This window comes from Staurois parvus, unplaced genomic scaffold (genome assembly GCF_062004578.1).
Source record: "Staurois parvus isolate SC_StPar_1 unplaced genomic scaffold, SC_StPar_1.0 ptg000839l, whole genome shotgun sequence".
Lineage (NCBI taxonomy): Eukaryota > Metazoa > Chordata > Amphibia > Anura > Ranidae > Staurois > Staurois parvus.
The window spans coordinates 3,914,283-3,931,106 of NW_028318635.1; the positions used below are offsets into that span (position 1 = coordinate 3,914,283).

The 16,824-nt window shown below is 39.5% G+C and overlaps 1 protein-coding gene across 1 annotated transcript in view; it reads left to right on the forward strand.

Annotated features, from left to right (window-relative positions):
* MYBBP1A (MYB binding protein 1a) overlaps window positions 1-16,824 on the forward strand; it is a 56,211-nt gene that overhangs the window by 28,532 nt on the left and 10,855 nt on the right. Inside the window, 8 exon segments of the mRNA XM_089655402.1 lie at window positions 625-776; window positions 859-948; window positions 7,953-8,108; window positions 8,187-8,351; window positions 9,170-9,327; window positions 11,210-11,344; window positions 15,045-15,135; window positions 16,077-16,208. Coding sequence (XP_089511528.1) covers window positions 625-776; window positions 859-948; window positions 7,953-8,108; window positions 8,187-8,351; window positions 9,170-9,327; window positions 11,210-11,344; window positions 15,045-15,135; window positions 16,077-16,208 — 1,079 coding nt within the window.

The window sequence follows — 16,824 nt, forward strand, 5'->3', positions numbered from 1 at the left end:
CTGTTGTCACTTTTTCCAATCAAAAGTTACCGCACAGAAGACCTAAAATACCACCGTGGTAGTAGTAATTACAAAAAATGGTTAATTGTGACCTGACTGTACTTGGGTCACCATGGCACAAGTTTACAAAACGCTGTTTTGACGTTTTGTGGTGTCTACAATTAATTGTACATTTGTGCATGTGTTTTAATTATCTTCACTTTACCTATTTTTATTGTATGGTTGATGTGTATTGTACAAAACTGTAACCACACTGTTATATTTGTAATATATGTACCTCAATGAATATTGCAATGAATGTGACAATATATCTAACAAATGCATTCTCAATCACACCACTATCATTTTAGGATACGTACCGTGGGATTTTTTTTTTTAATGACCAATATTCCTACTGTCGCAGACCAAAAAAAAATATTTAATTTGGTGAGGCACATTCTTAATGGATCCTAAAATGATAGTGGTGTGATTAAGAATGCATTTGTTAGATATATTGCCACATTCATTGCAATATTCATTGTGGTACATAAGCATAGCTCTAAAGCTGATATAGACCTTTTATAGAGACGAGAAACAATGTCTGTTCTTCAAACACTTTTGCATTTTTTTTTTTTTTATTAATAGATTCACAAGAACCAGAGTGGGTAGAAGTGATGGTGGAAATTCTTCTGTCACTTTTCTCTCAACCCAGCAAGCTTTTCCGTATGGTGGCAAGAAATGTGTTCAAGATGATTTGCCCATTCATCACCAAGAATGCCTTACAGCTGATCCTAAATGTATGTTTATGAATTGAAGCATTTTATTATAAAGAATTCTATTTCTGTTAATCCTAATGAGCTGGTGCAAACTTTCTTGCAGGTTTTTGACCCTGAAGAGGAGCAGAATGAGGAAAGTGCAGTTGTTGTTACAGATGAAAAGGGTCAGAAAATGCAGGCTTCTGGTGACGAGGTGACTTTTCAAATCCTATTAAAATGTCTATTTCTATTAAACATTTGCCCACTGCCCTATAGTAGAAGTACTGCTACAAGGCGGCAGGGCTGCACAAAAGCATGTGTGTGTGTGTATATATACGTGATTTGAAATTCCGGGTTGGGGGCGTATGCGTTGCCCTACCCGCGCCGCTATTGGCAGCTAGGGATGTTAACCTCCCTAGCGGTATGATTATGTCAATATTTCTGTGCTGAACGCGGTGCATTTTTTTGCATGGAAATATGTCGTTTTTTATTGTAGGCCTGTCATTTTTAGGAATAACTCACTGAAATATGTCTGAACAAGAGTCTAGTAATCATCCCGGGTATGATTAAATTTGAAACACGAAATCATAAATTATAATGTAGTAAATAATCATAAAAAAATAAAATACATTTAAGTCAATAATATAATCAAACCAAAACACTGAAATTTGAAATATAGCACCAAGTTTGCACATCACTGAGCTTAGTCGCAAAATCGTTTTAAGGGTCTGATGATGAATTTCCGCACAAATCATCACTCAATTCTGCAAGTGGTTTTGATTTACTCTCTCTGTATTCTAGCTGGTCTAAAACTGCTTTTGACTTAAAGGGACACTTTTTGAATACCATGGACTTTTCTCAGTTTCCAGGCAGAAAGAACAGTAAAAATGCAGGCAGGGCACAGGACAAAGCACTAGGGACAAAATGTATCTGAAATGCTTTGAAACAGTAATGTTTTACTATGTGATTTTAGTGTATTAGTGAATGCTACTTTTTTAAATTTCCCGCCGGTTCCGACCCCCGTACGTCCCAATGCTCGCATGAACCGGAAGACGGATGCCGGCATCAGTCGGAGGAGATGGCTGGGGACGTTGCAGGGGACACATCGCGGGAGCGCAGGACAAGGTAAGTGATCGAGGGAATCCCAGAACAACGCTGCAGGGTAATCCTGAGTGTAGCTTGGGGTTACCGCTTTTGGCACTAATAATTAACCCCGAGCTACACTCGGGAATACCGCTAGGGAGGTTAATCACTGAGTCCCTGCTGGTGGCTGGCAGCTGGCAATCACCGTGTAAAACTGATAGGGGAGAGACCACTGTGTAAACACAGCTCTCTTCCCTCTGTTGTTAACCCCTTCCTGCCAAGTGTCAGTACAGTGTCAGTGCTTTTTATTAGCACTGATCACTGTATTAGTGTTAGAGGGGATATCCGTGGCAGTTATTTAGTTCCAACCCAGTGTCAGAATGCCCGCCGCAGTCCTGCTATAAGTCGCTGATCGCCTGCCATTACTAGTATAAAAACATAAAAATTTGCTATAACTTTCATAAACCAATTAATTTACACGTACTGGGATTTTTTTTTTTTATCAAAATTGTTTTCTTTGTTTCTAGCGCAAAAATATAAAAAACTCACAGGTGATCAAATACCACCGAAAGAAAGCTCTATTTGTGGGGGGAAAAAAGGACATAAATTTCATATGGGTGCAGCATTGCACAACCACGCAGTTGTTAGTATCACAAGGAATGGTCTGGTCAGGAAGGGGGGTAAATCCTCTGGAGGGCAAGTGGTTAAACTGTTATTGGTATTACAGTATTGATCATATCTGTCACCTTTGTGTTTCCACCTATGCTAGTTGCAGATTATAGGAAAAAGTTTTTTTTTATTATTTAAGATCATATATTTTAGTTTTGTGCAGTCTTCACTGGAAAGTAGGTTACAGACTTGGTGTTCCATATTTGATTTATTGTTTTAACTATAGAGACTTGGGATATTAGCTACTATAGAGGGCTAGGAATGTCACTATAATTTTCTTCCTGTTAATTAGCTGTTGAGATAAGATGTCATCCAGTTAGGGAGTGCATTGTTTTCAGTGGGGCAGCTGACCCATATATGAGAAGATGTGGTATTACATAGCCATTTTAAATAGTGTGTGTTTGTATATATATAGAGAGATATATAGATATATATATAGAGAGAGATATATAGATATATAGATATATATATATATATATCTATATATCTCACAAAAGTGAGTGCACCCCCTCATATTTTTGTAAATATTTTGTATATCTTTTCATGTGACGATACTGAAGAAATTACATTTTGCTACCATGTAAAGTAGTGAGTGTACAGCTTGTATAACTGTAAATTTGCTGTCCCCTCAAAATAACTCAACACACAGCCAATAATGTCTAAACCTCTGGCAACAAAAGTTAGTACACCCCTAAGTGAAATTGTCTAAATTGGGCCCAATTAGCCATTTTCTCTCCCTGGTGTCATGTGACTCGTTAGTGTTACAAGGTGTCAGGTGTGAATGGGGAGCAGGTGTGTTAAATTTGGTGTTATCACTCTCACTCTCTCATACTGGTCACTGGACATTCAACATGGCACCTCATACCAAAGAACTCTCTGAGGATCTGAAAAAAAGAATTGTTGCTCTACATAAAGATGGCCTAGGGCTAGGCTATAAGAAGACTGCCAAGACCCTGAAACTGAGCTGCAGCACGGAGGCCAAGACCATATAGAGGTTTAACAGGACAGGTTCCACTCAGAACAGGCCTCGCCATGGTCAAACAAAGAAGTTGAATGCACATGCGCAGCGTCATATCCAGAGGTTGTCTTTGGGAAATAGACATATGACTGTTGCCAGCATTGCTTCAGAGGTTGGGGGAGGGGGGGGGGGGTTCAGCTTGTCAGCGCTCAGACCATACGCCGCACACTGCATCAAATTGGTCTGCATGGCTGTCATCCCAGAAGGAAGCCTCTTCTAAAGATGATGCACAAGAAAGCCCGCAAACAGTTTGCTGAAGACAAACAGACTAAGGACATGGATTACTGGAACCATGTCCTGTGGTCTAATGAGACCAAGATAAACTTGGTTCAGATGGTGTCAAGCAGCCAGGTGAGGAGTACAAAGACAAGTCTGTCTTGCCTACAGTCAAGCATGGTGGTGGGAGTGTCATGATCTGGGGCTGCATGAATGCTGCCGGCACTGGGGAGCTACAGTTCATTGAGGGAACCATGAATGACAACATATACTGTGACATACTGAAGCAGAGCATGATTCCCTCCCTTTGGAGACTGGGCCACAGGGCAGTATTCCAACATAACGACCCCAAACACACCTCCAAGATGACCACTGCCTTGTTAAAGAAGCTGAGGGTAAAGGTGATGGACTGACAAGCATGTCTCCAGACCTAAACCCCATTGAGCGTCTGTGGGGCATCCTCAAACAGAAGGTGGAGGAGTGCAAGGTTTCTTAACATCCACCAGCTCCGTGATGTCATCATGGAGGAGTGGAAGAGGACTCCAGTGGCAACCTGTGAAGCTCTGGTGAAGTTCATGCCCAAGAGGGTTAAGGCAGTGCTGGAAAATAATGGTGGCCTCACAAAAGATCAATACTTTGGGCCCAGTTTGGATATTTTCACTTAGGGGTGTACTCACTTTTGTTGCCTGCGGTTTAGACATTAATGGCTGTGTGTTGCGTTATTTTGAAGGGACAGCAAATTTACATTGTTATACAAGCTGTACACTCACTACTTTACATTGTAGCAACGTGTCTTTTCTTCAGTGTTGTCACATGAAAAGATATAATAAAATATTTACAAAAAAAGTTGAGGGGTGTACTCACTTCTGTGAGATACTGTGTAATATTAATAAATTATATATAATTTATTTAAATTTTTTTTTACTGTTTTGCTGCATATGGGGAAAATGAACATATAGTACTTTTATTCAGTGTTGCTTCCTAACCCTAAGATTGACGGCTGTTCTGAACCCCTCCCCTCCTGCTATGATCAATCTCACAACATCTAGGAAGAGATGGACGCAGCAGTGGCAGCTCTGAGCACTTTCAACAGACGAGCAACTGTAAGAGGAATGAAGAGTCTTCCTGTTACTTGTTATAGGAAATCGCTCAGAGGCTACTTATTATAGGAAATCGCTCAGAGGCTACTTGTTATAGGAAATTTTTAGAGGCTACACAAAGGTGCCATTATGCATTGTCAGGTTCCTTCCTAGTTGTTGGATCGCCCAAGGCAGGAGGGGAGAGGGTGTTGATCAGACCTCATAGTTAAGGTTAGGAAGTACCTAGCAACACAGGACACAGAACAGTGAAAAAAAAAAAATCTTTAATGATTTCGAAGAAAAAATGGAACTTGCAGATGCTTCTAACAGATGATTGTTCCCAGAAGTGATACCTTTTTGTGTTCTGTTTTTTTTAATATTTGCTAGTCAACTAATCTGAAACCTGGCCTGTTTTATAGGGCATGTTGTGTTGCAGAAAACATTCACCCAAAACTATAGTTAAAGCTGAACTTCTGGTGCGCAAAAACCTGTCAATGCAGTCCATTGCCCTTCCAAGACCTTAGTCAAGGGTTGCTTGCTGTCATCTTGACTGGCTTCAATGCTGTGTTAGATACTTAAAGTGAAGTTCCACCTGGGAAAAAAAAAGTCAGCAGCTTCAAAAACTGTAGCTGCTGACATTTAAAATACAGCCACTTACCTGACCCTCGGTCCAGCGGTGTCCTCACCTCCGCTGGTTTCACCAGCCATCTTGTCTCCCTGGAGCAGGAATGTTCATGTGGGCACCCGGCTGTGACTGCTTGCGGCTTCACAGCCGGGTGCCTACTGCACATGCGCGAGAAGCGCTGTGCTTTGTGAATGGCCCCGTAGTCTTCTGGGACCTGTTACGTGTCCCAGAAGACTACGGGAGGGAGGACAGCTTCTGCTTCTGATCGTCTTAGGTGATCGCAGCGGGAGCTGGTACCTGTCAAATCCAGGTACCCGCTCCCCAAAGGTGAAAATCCTTAATGTGGAGCGTGGAACAAAGGCTTAAAGCGGAACTTCCCCTTTTAGGTGGAGCTCCACTTTAAAGTGGAATTCCAGGCTTTAACGAACTAAGCGTAAAACTGCTCCCACCTCTTTTATTAATGTCCATTTTCAGTTAGGTTTCTGCTACTTTGGATAAAAAATAAACCGCTTTGTGTATGTTGTCAAATGTAGTTTAGGGTGATTGTAGTTGTATCAGTGCACTTGCAACAACACAGTTGCGTACTGTCCCTGAAACTTACGGCAGACCTTCAAAAGATATTTTCGAAAAATATAACTGTTAATGCTAATTAAAAAAAGATTCTCATACAGTACAATCATCTTCAGCTACATTTGAAAACACACACACAAATGTTTCTTGCGCATCCAGTGTAGCAGAAAGCTGTGAAAATGTTGTTTCAATTGTTTCCATCAGATGGCAGCACATCTTGTGCCAGTGCAAGCAATTAGCATATTTAGAATGTACAGTATATTCATTTGAAGACTAAGCCTTTTCAGGCACTTTTTGTTTACATGTAACAATCTGTATTTTTTGATAGAAAATTTCTTAGAACCCCCAAACATATATTTTTCTTTTTTAAAGCAGAGGGCCTATAGAATAAGTTGGTGGGTGTTGCAATTTTATCTGTCACGGTATTTGTGCAGTGATTCTTCAAACGCATTTTTTTGGTAAAATATATAAGATGATTTTATGCTGATTAAATAAATACCAAACATGTCATGCTTTTAAATTGTGCATGCCTGTGAAACGGCAACAAAAGATGTGAATTTTACTAATCATAGGCGACGCTTTAAAAGCCTTTACAGGTTGCCACTTTGTTATACAGGAGGTCTGTGCTAGAATTGCTGCCCATGATCTGACGTTTGCGTTGATGCCTCATGTGTGGGACAATTGCTGTTTGCTTGCATGTGGGACCAATTCTTGCATTCACCTTTTCGCACAGGTGGGCAGGGGTGCATTTAATGTTTTTTTAATTATTTAATTTTTATTTATACACTGTCACTTGAAATTTTTTTGATCACTTTTATTGCTGTCACAAGGAAGCACCGGCTCGAGTGTCCCAGTGGGATAGGACACCTTGAAAAAGCTGCAGAAGGCAGCAGGAGAGGGGGACATTCCCTCCCAATGCTTTTAAAAGCGATCCAGTGGCTAGTTAGCCACTGAGATTGTTTTTACAAGAGAGCCGAGCGTCAGCACAAAAAAAAAAAACAGTACCGGGATGATGCCTGCAGCTGCGGGCATTATCCCATTATAACCTCTTGAAAGTGGAAATGCTGGCATTTGTGAAATTGGGAGTTGGGAACTGAGCCTAAAACTGTTCCCACCCCCGTTTTACCTCCTACTCTAACTACCCTGATCAAGGAAAATGCTTTATAATTAACTAATCTAAGGGCACTCTGGTCTGGTCATGTAGTCTTTCCAGTGGCTGGCTTAAGGGAGAGGAGAGATTGCCAAAACAGGCTGAAATGCCTGGGCAGTGATGTTACCCAAAAGGTTTATTATATATTATCAGTTGTCAACTGTCCCTCCTCACCCCTGAAGCTGCTGATGTTGAGCCGATCATGTGGCTGAACCGGAGCGCCCTGAAAATGGGTCAGCATATTCCTTCTAAGGAATAGTATAGGTGTTAGAGTGGAATGGATGTCATTTTAAGCATAAAGTCTTGAATTCCACTTTGAGAAAAATACAGGTAGGTTCTGACCTCACTTGAAACGTGCTAGTGTCTGGTCAGTGGCTCCATGTTTAACTTTTTCAGTATATCTGAAGAAATCCAGTATATTGACAGCAACAGCAGCTTCAGTGGAACATGTAGGGGACCTATTCTAAGTCTCTAATAAAAGTTATAGGGGGAATTGTCACGTAAAGATGTAGGTGTGAACAATCCAGTATCCAAAGTGAATTGGCTGGAAATACAGCTTTATGCAAGTTGCAACCAAGTTGGATTTTCTTTTATCACCTAGTCAGGATACAGACTATTTAACAGTTTTTGTGCTTTAGCTTTGTGTCACCTATAAATGCGTGCTGTTCGTCAGTGACAGCTTTGTTTTGAAATATTCCTCATATCATTCTTCTCTGCCTTTTTGAAAATGTGGACCATTTTCAGTAACAAAAATAAGTAAAAGAAAAGTCAACAGATATCGTAATGCCCACTGTTTGTTGGCCATAAGGAAGAAGAGATCAGTTCTGACGAGGACAGTGCCATGGAGGATGATCAAGAAGATGACAATAAAGAAAGTGAAAATGAAGAGGAGTTAGCTGAAGGAGACGTGAATGAGGTTTTTCGAAAACAACTAATGGATGTTCTGCATGCAGGCAAAGCTATGGTGAGCTAACAGTGGATGGTGAGGTTAAAACAATGAACACAGTTCGTGACAAATAATAAGTTCTTATTTTTGATATAGGAAGGCGAAGACAGTGATGACGAGCTGGATGATGAAACCATGATGGCTCTCGATGAAAATCTCTCTGCTTTATTTGCTGAGCAGAAGAAACGCATTCAGGCAAAAAAGGATGAGAAGGCCAAAATCCGTCAGGAGAAAACTTTAAGGAGGGATTTCAAGACCAAGGTATTAAAGGAGTTCCTTTGAAGGAAACTAATGATTCTTGGCTTTATCATGTTATCAACTATTTTCAACTGTGAGGTAGAACATCAGTGATATAAAAGTGGACCCTCTCCTATCACTTGGCATAAAATCCCCTTTGTTATTCAAGATGTTTTATTGATGGAGTTTAATTAATATTTCTGTGGGATCTTGTTCTGTGGGATCTAGGCGAGAATGACATCACCACCAAATGTCCATTTTTTTGTTAGATTTCTACTACTTTAGATACAAAATAGCGTGTGAGGCTTTTCAAATTCAGTTTAGGGTGATTGTAGTTGTATCTGTGCAACAACAAAGTTGGGTACTGTCCCTAAAAGATTTTCTTGAAAAAATACCTGTCAATGCAAACAAAAAAATATCTGACGGTACAATCATTCTAAACTACATTTGGAAAAACACAACTGTTTATTGTTTTTGCATACAGTGTAGCAGAAAGCTGTGAAATTGCAGCTTTTCCATCCAATTGCAGCAAAGCTTGATAGCACTTAATGGCCTGTTCACTGCAGCAGGCAGTTCTTCCATGTGAACCTCGGGCAGATGGAATAGTCTGCAGGAAACCTGTGTATTGCAGTTGCTTTGCAGGCTTTATTGCAAAAGATTCATACATTTTTCTTTCTTTTTTTTTTTCAATATAGGTATGTTTATCAATGTTTTACAAAAAGTGGAATATGCCTTTTTAAGATAAAAACCTAATGATGTGGAAATCTGAGCTTTGTGGTTTGTAATAGTTACTTTTTGTGTCTCTTGTTTGTTGATAATAGCATTATTGTAATTTTTTGAAGGTACTGGACCTGATTGAAGTGTTTATGAAGAAGCAGTCTAGCAGTCCACTTGTGTTTAATGTTATAGAGCCTTTGCTTTCTGTAATAGAGCGGAGTATGAGCTCAGAATCCAACCAACAGGAACAGGACTTTCTTCGAAAAACAGCAGACATATTTATGTGAGTATAAAGGGATGTTTTTATACTTCCCCAAAAAATAAATGTGAAATTTTCGAATATGGTTTGCTTTTGATTTAGATGTACACAAATAATGTCCTCCTTTCTACAGTATAATAGGACACCATCTCATTTTAGCCATCCTAAGACAACCCCAGGGACTACCAATTTTTTTTCAGTATGTGTTTGGGTTGACAACTCACTCATTCACATACATAATTGGTGGAAGTGGCAATTCTAGGTTCGTATGAAGCACTTCTTTCCTCTCTGTAGAGGCTGTAAAGCCTAATATGCTCTTAGTTGAACCATGAAGTCCACTATTAGAGCATGGTCCAGACTTGGGGTTCTTCCCTGTGTAACACTCACAAATGGTCACCACATACCCCCTCTGGAACAACCCAATCTCCAACATCTTTCAGCTTGTGGAGCCAATTATTTTGGCATCAAGGATTATGGTTCTAGGAGACTTGTTTCTAGACGGTAAATTTCCTTCCTTCTTGAAAGTAAGTTTTTTTTTTTTCCCTTCCCAATAGATATCTATTCTGCTCTGTTCAATTGCAAAATACGTGCTCTGCTCAAATTCATTTAGCCCTTTTTAACTTGGGGGCGAGTATGTAATCTCCCCTGAGAAGCGAGTCCTTAACTTAGGTTCATTCAACTGTGTATGAGGCTGTTCAGCAGGCTACATCACAGGGCCTGGTTAAATGCTGGGAAACTTGTCCTGCTCTTGGGGGGCTTGATGTTTGTTCTGTGAGATTACAATGTGCTGCCTGATCCTGATGAGTTTAAAGGAGGGGGGGGGGGATGTCATACAATTGTTTACTTTCTTTGTATTTTGTAGAATTTTTTTATTTTTTATTTTTTCTATGTTAATTTTTTTGAAAACTTAAAAGTAGATTATCAAATAAACCTTTTTGTAAAATCGAGCCTATAGTTTACTTTTCAGCATTATAAGAACAAACTGTAGATCGTATAATGTATTGGCAAAATATAACTGGCACAATGCCAAACAGAATGAAGTGCATAGCCATGGGTTATATTTCAAAGTTAATTTCCCTCCAGAAATAGCATCTATATGGATTTTGTAGTGTTTCCCCTGAATTGTTGTAGGAGCCCTTCAAGTTCTCTGGCTTCCTTTTATAATACAAAAACATACTGCTAGGTTAATGTGTTTTACATAGTTTGACCCTATTGTATCATATGCAGTACATACAAATAAAAGCTGAGACTGTACTGATACTACAGATGACATACATTTGTGTAAACTTTTATCTGCCATAGGATTGTCATTCTGTTCTGCCAGTCTTGTGATACATTCATCCCTGCTAGACAGCACAGCTAGCTCTTCCCTGCACCTTGAACTTAGCAGAGCTTCTATAATTACATTTTCAGTGGATTGTGTCTTCACTTTGTGCTCCCTTACCACTGCCGGTATATAGACCCTTCTAGGTGGCTTCAATCTGCGGCCCTACATTTTGAAGGGCTGTCATAGATTTCCTTTCTTTACCATTTACTGAGTCACTGACTGCTGTATGCATGTGCCGATCGTCATGTTTTTTCAGGACCTGATGTGTACATGCTCGTTCTAGGTAAATGACTTGCAAGTTGGTGCAGAAAGGATAACGATGATTGTCCCATCTATAACAGCAATTCCCTGTATTTTGTTTCTTGAAGTGTTCCTTTTGAAATTGATCTGCTGTATTTATTTTAAATAGAGGATGTAGTTGTATTTTGAATACGTTTCTGGTGTTACTGCAATTCAAGTTGTTGTTTTTTGATCCACTGATTTCATCCACTTCTATTCATACCTTTTATCTTATTGCCTTCTGTCTGTTTTAGAGAATAATGGTTATGTCATTGTCTTGTGTTTATAACTATTTTAAAGGAATGATTTATGTAAAAATAAGCATTACTGCAAAGACGTGTCAGAGCTAAAAGATGATCTTCATGATATGATGGAGAGACTAGTGAAGAGAGCAGCCAAACAAAGTGACTCCTCTGTGGCTCTATACTGTTTCAGGTGAGTCAAATATGCTTGGGTATTGTCTTCAGTCCTGTGCTCTGCTGTCAGCAATATATCAGGCAGGCAATGATTTTTCATTCAAGCCACTGAAAAGAGCTGGTAATTTTTATAGAAATCTGGAACTGTCAGTATAAATGGAATTCCAAAGTAGAATGTGAATTTTTTTTCCAATGGTGGCATTTTCTTAGTGTTGTAAAGTACCCCCTTAGTCTTGCAACAAATTATTTAAACAGGTTCAGGTGTGTGACCGATCGAAATCGACCAGTGTAATGTTTTACTTTTTGTTTCTGAAGTTTTTTGCTTGTTGGTTGCAGGTAGGTAAAATGTTTTAAAATGTACTGCTGTTTAAAGGAAATATTAAATGGTTGTAATATTCATGTTTTTTTAATTATGTTCAGGAATAAGAAAAAATCCTGTTTACAAAATTTAGTGTGTATAAACTAACAATACATTTCTCATATTTGGTCTGTTAGATTAAAATGCTTTTGATGATTTATTTTATCTGTCTGACAAGTGCAAAAAACAAAAAAAAGCCTCCATCCAACCAGAAATCTTGTGAGCAGGTAACATCATGTTGCAAGACTTCTGGTCCACCTCAAGAGCCGCCACTGTAATCACATTGCTCTGAGCACAATAACCGATTTGAGAACAGGTACAACCCCAGAGAGTTGCAGTACATCTTTACTTCAAAGCAAAACTTCACTTAGCCACTTGCTTTCCGTAACGTTTACTCCCCCCCCCCCCCCCCTCCCAATAATGACCAGGCCATTTTTTGCGATATTTCGCTGCGTAACTTTAACCACTTCCCTACCGCTGTATAGCAGAAGCACTGCTGCAGGGATGCGCAAAATTACGTGTATATATACGTGATTTTGCATTCCACCCTACAGCTGTCGCTCACCGGGTCCCTGCCAGAGATTCCCTGCTGGCATCCGGCAATCACCGAGGAACACTTGACGGGTGAGGTCTGTATGTCAACAATACAGATCTCTCCCGTTGGCACCAGTATGCTGCTTTTGTATTGCTCTGCATAGCAGAGCAATATAAAGCACTATATGTAAACAAGTGCAGCGTTAAAGATACTAAAAGTGGAACAATAAAGTGCATCACACAAAAGATATATCAATATCTGCTAAAACGGAACAATAAAGTGTAACGTATGAGAGTGTAGTAAATCTTCCATAAATCACATGATAAAATGGAACAATCAGTGCATCAAAAACTGAATGGGTAATGTGGAACAGCAAAGTGCATCATATAAGAGTGCAAAAACCGTCAACAGCATAGACTTCTATAAATATAAAGTGCCTCATAAATGCGTAGGTAATGTGATTATGTCTGTAGTGTTGCATAATATATGTAATATCAATAAAAAATTAATATCAGAATTATACGGATAATAAAACTAACAATGTCCGTGATAGGGTGTGATCCACATAAATGTCCGTTAAATAATAAGGTGCAGTGAACTAAAGTGCTACATGTGAACGTGATAGCAATCATGCAGGAGAATCCGCCACCTCAAATAGATGTACACTCACCAGAATGAAACTGGTAACAGGCATTTCAAGCATAACACATCTTGAGGTAGGGGGCAGCCAAGAGGTTAGGATGGACTGTCATCTAGGGTTTTGGATGAAAAGGAAGCCTTTGTCCTGGAGAAAACAGCTCACCACAGGATCCAGAAAGTGTAGTAATTTATTGCATATATAAAATAATTCACGTGGAGACAATCATAAAATGTATAAAGGAAATACCAAGGTCAGCAAGGAGATGCTGCTTTGTCTATCTCTGTACAGCAGAGAGGTACAAAGCAGCATCTCTCCCATGTACAACAGCACACAATGTAAAACACACACAGTTATCCCTTTGATCGCCCCAGATGTTAACCCCTTCCTGCCTGGTGCCATCAGTTTTTATTAGCACTGGTCACAGTATTTAGTGTCACTGGGGATGTCCGTGGCATTTCCCCCCCCCCCGTGTCAGAATGACCGCCGCAGTCCTGCTATAAGTCGCTATTACCAGTATAAAAAAAAAATCCAGTGTATATATATCACCATTTGTAGATGCTATAACTTTCATGTAAACCAATTAAATTACGCATATTGGGATTCTTTTGTTTTAGCAAAGACATGTAGCAGAATACATTTTAACCTAAATTTTAAATGTAAAATTTTTTTACTGGATATATTTTATAGCAAAAAGTCAAATGTATTTATTTCAAAACACTTTTTTTGTTTTGTTTAGAACGCAAAAAAAAAACTCAGATGCGATCAAATACCACCAAAAGGTAGCTCTATTTGTGTGGGGGGGAAAGAACATACATTTTATTGGGTGCAGCATTGCATGACCGCGCAATTGTCAAAGTAACGCAGCGCCGTATCGCAAAAATGGCCTGGTCAGGAAGGGGGATAAATCCTCTGGAGGGCAAGTGGTTAACTGTCGATTGCACAGTCATGCAGCACTGTACATACATTTATGTAATTTTTTTTTCCCACATATAGAGCTTTCTTTTGGTGGTATTTGATCACCTTCTTTTTTTATTTTTTGGGCTATACACAAAAAAAACAATTTTGTGTGTTATTTATATTTGCTATACAACATATCCAATAAAAAAAAGTTCTTCATAAATTTAGGCCAAAATGTATTCTGCTACATGTCTTCGGTGGAAAAAAATCCCAATAAGTGTATATTGGTTTACATGAACGTTATAGCAGCTAAAAGAGTTTCCATCCGGCAGCCCGTAGAGCACAGTGGGTTGTGTCCATTTCTGCTCCGCACAAACAGAGCGGACATGGACCTGTCATCCACCTGCTCAGTGGGGATCAGCAGGCAGATCCCTCACTGAACAAGCGGGTCTCCCCAGTGTTAAAGGGGCCTTATACTTTGTTTCCTTGTTTTTGTTAAGTTTGGAACACTGTGTACTTTTTTTTTTTTTTTTTTTTTTCTTGTACTTAAGTTTGTAAAGAGAGAAATTTTTTTTTTATAAAATCAATAAAAATTTACCTTTAAAAAAAAACGCTTTAAAAAGGGCTTGGTTTGCATGAACTGAGATAAGAGAACATTGCTATTCTCTGGTGGCGTTTAGCAATTTTTTTGGTATTTGTCAAACATATAATTTTAGCATTGTTTACAGCTATTTCTGTAGATGGCAAAACACTTTCACCTGTTACAGAGGAGAGAGGGAGGTTTTCTGTTGCCTTAACAAACTTTCTCTCCTAGGATGATAATGCTGCTCAGTATGGTTGTCACCCTAGGATAAAAAGTGTGTTAATGGCAGGATTACCAGATTAAAGAGAAACGAAGAAAAGTGTGCAAAAGATTACTAATGCAGCCATGTAAGACCCTGTAAGCTGAGAGAGACTAGAAGCTGTCTGTGACAACTCAGTATGCTGGGTATGTGCAGCAGGCGCATTCTCGGCACAGCAACCACAGATGCATATGTGTGGCAGGTGGACGTTATGGCCTACACTTCCTGCAACTGCACCTATTTGTTTGGTGATCGTTAAAAGTTCAAAACATGTAAACTTCACGTTAAAACAGACGCAAACAATTATAGCTTTCCTTTAATGACACTTGCCAACTAATGCTGATGTGTGATTGAATTATGAAAACCATTTTCTGGATCTTGTGCTGATATCTATGTAGTGTGCTATTGTCCTTTTATTGTTTTTGTACTGTTTTTACCTTCTTTCAGTGCATCACTTTACCTATTTAAAGTGTTGAAATGGACTGGTCAGACAGCGGAGGAAGATGAGAAAAGTAAAAGCAAAGACCCATCATCAAAAGTATGTAAAGCTTAAATGTGAGAATTGGAGTATTAGGTTTGATAGTGTATCCTTTAACTTAGTGTTACTAAACCCAGGACCCTGCATTCACTATATCTGGTTTCCCACAGTACACACAACATGGAACTAATTTTAGTAAATATAAACTGCTAAATACCTTTTCTCATCAGCAGTTATACATTGATTGCTTGCAGCAGTGAATTTCTTTGCTATAAGCAAGTATTTTTACTAAATGAAATAGATTAATTCAGTGTGTGTTGTGATTAGCTGTGATTGGCCACAGCTAATTTTATGGTACAGTTGGGATGTGATTGGCCCTGTCTATACCATGCAATCACTGTGACCAATCACAGCTAGCAACACAATTGTACACAATTAATGCTATGAATCAGCCATTCGTTTATAATTGTCATTTGATCTGCTGTGATTAGTCACAGCGATCACATGGTACTGGCAGTGGGCCAGTGGACACAGTAGATGACAGATTGCGTTGAATTGCGGCCTGCACTGTGGAGGACGTCATATGATGTCCTCCCAGAGCTATAGGGTTCCTCCCGGCCGTCATATGATGTCCTCCCAGAGCAATAGGGTCCCTCCCAGCTGTCATTTTTCAATGGCCTGGGCAGGAATCCGTTAAATATGCCACTTTCCTAGTTTCTTGTGTGCCATGTAGTATAGCAAAGGGCTGAGTTATGGCCTTCACTCAGGAGGAGAGGGAAGATTGGAGTTGGCACTCATTAAGTAAGAATTGAAGGTTTACTTTTTTTTTTGCGATGCAAGGAGGTATCAAGCATGCAGTGGGCACAACTGCGCTCTCTTCACTCTCTACACTACAACTATAGCTACTTTAAATAATTCAAGTTTACATTCTGTTGCTACCTTCATTTTTTCTTTTGTGTAGTGAAAGGTTCACTTTAATTCTTGTCCTTTTATTTTCATAGGTGGTTTGTATGGGTTGTCTGGATCTTCAGCGAATCACAGAACTCTACCAAGAATCGCTGAAAGGATTTATGACCAAGAGAAACAGTCCTCTAACTGCAGCAATGTTTTTGGATCTGTTCAATCGGTTTCCTGTAAGTAATACCATTCATTGTCTGATAACAGACCAGCATAAAAATTCTTTCAGAACATTTAGAAACAGGGCACCAAGGTTAAATATGTATTGCAAAGAATGTGCATTCTTTAATGCTAACCTCATTTTTTTTTTTTTTTTTATGTCTTCATGTACCAGCTGCAGTTATTGTCCTCTCTTAAAGCGATAGTAAAGTGCAGCAAAAAAGAAAAAGGGCCCTGAGCAGTTTTAAGTCATAATGTGCTAATGTGCACCACATGCTTACCTGAAAACGAAGCACTTCAGCAGAACGCTGTTATCACTGTAGGTGTTTCCATCTTCACCTGGTCTTCCTTCCAGGTTCACGGGCTTGGCGGTATAAATGGCCGAGATGACGTCACTCCTGCGCATGCTCGCAGGAGTCACTGTTTGCGGCACAGGGCTCTGAAGGAACGGCACGGTATGTCTAACATGCAAGTACGATAAAATTAGGCAGACGTTATGCAGTCCACTGCATCGCTGTCTATTTGGACCTACTGACGTCCTCTCATACTACTCTGTCCACTCCTCATTGTGTAGCTGGTAGATCCTCTTGATGAGCAATTGCTGGCTCTAGTAACTGTTTTCACCAAATAGAA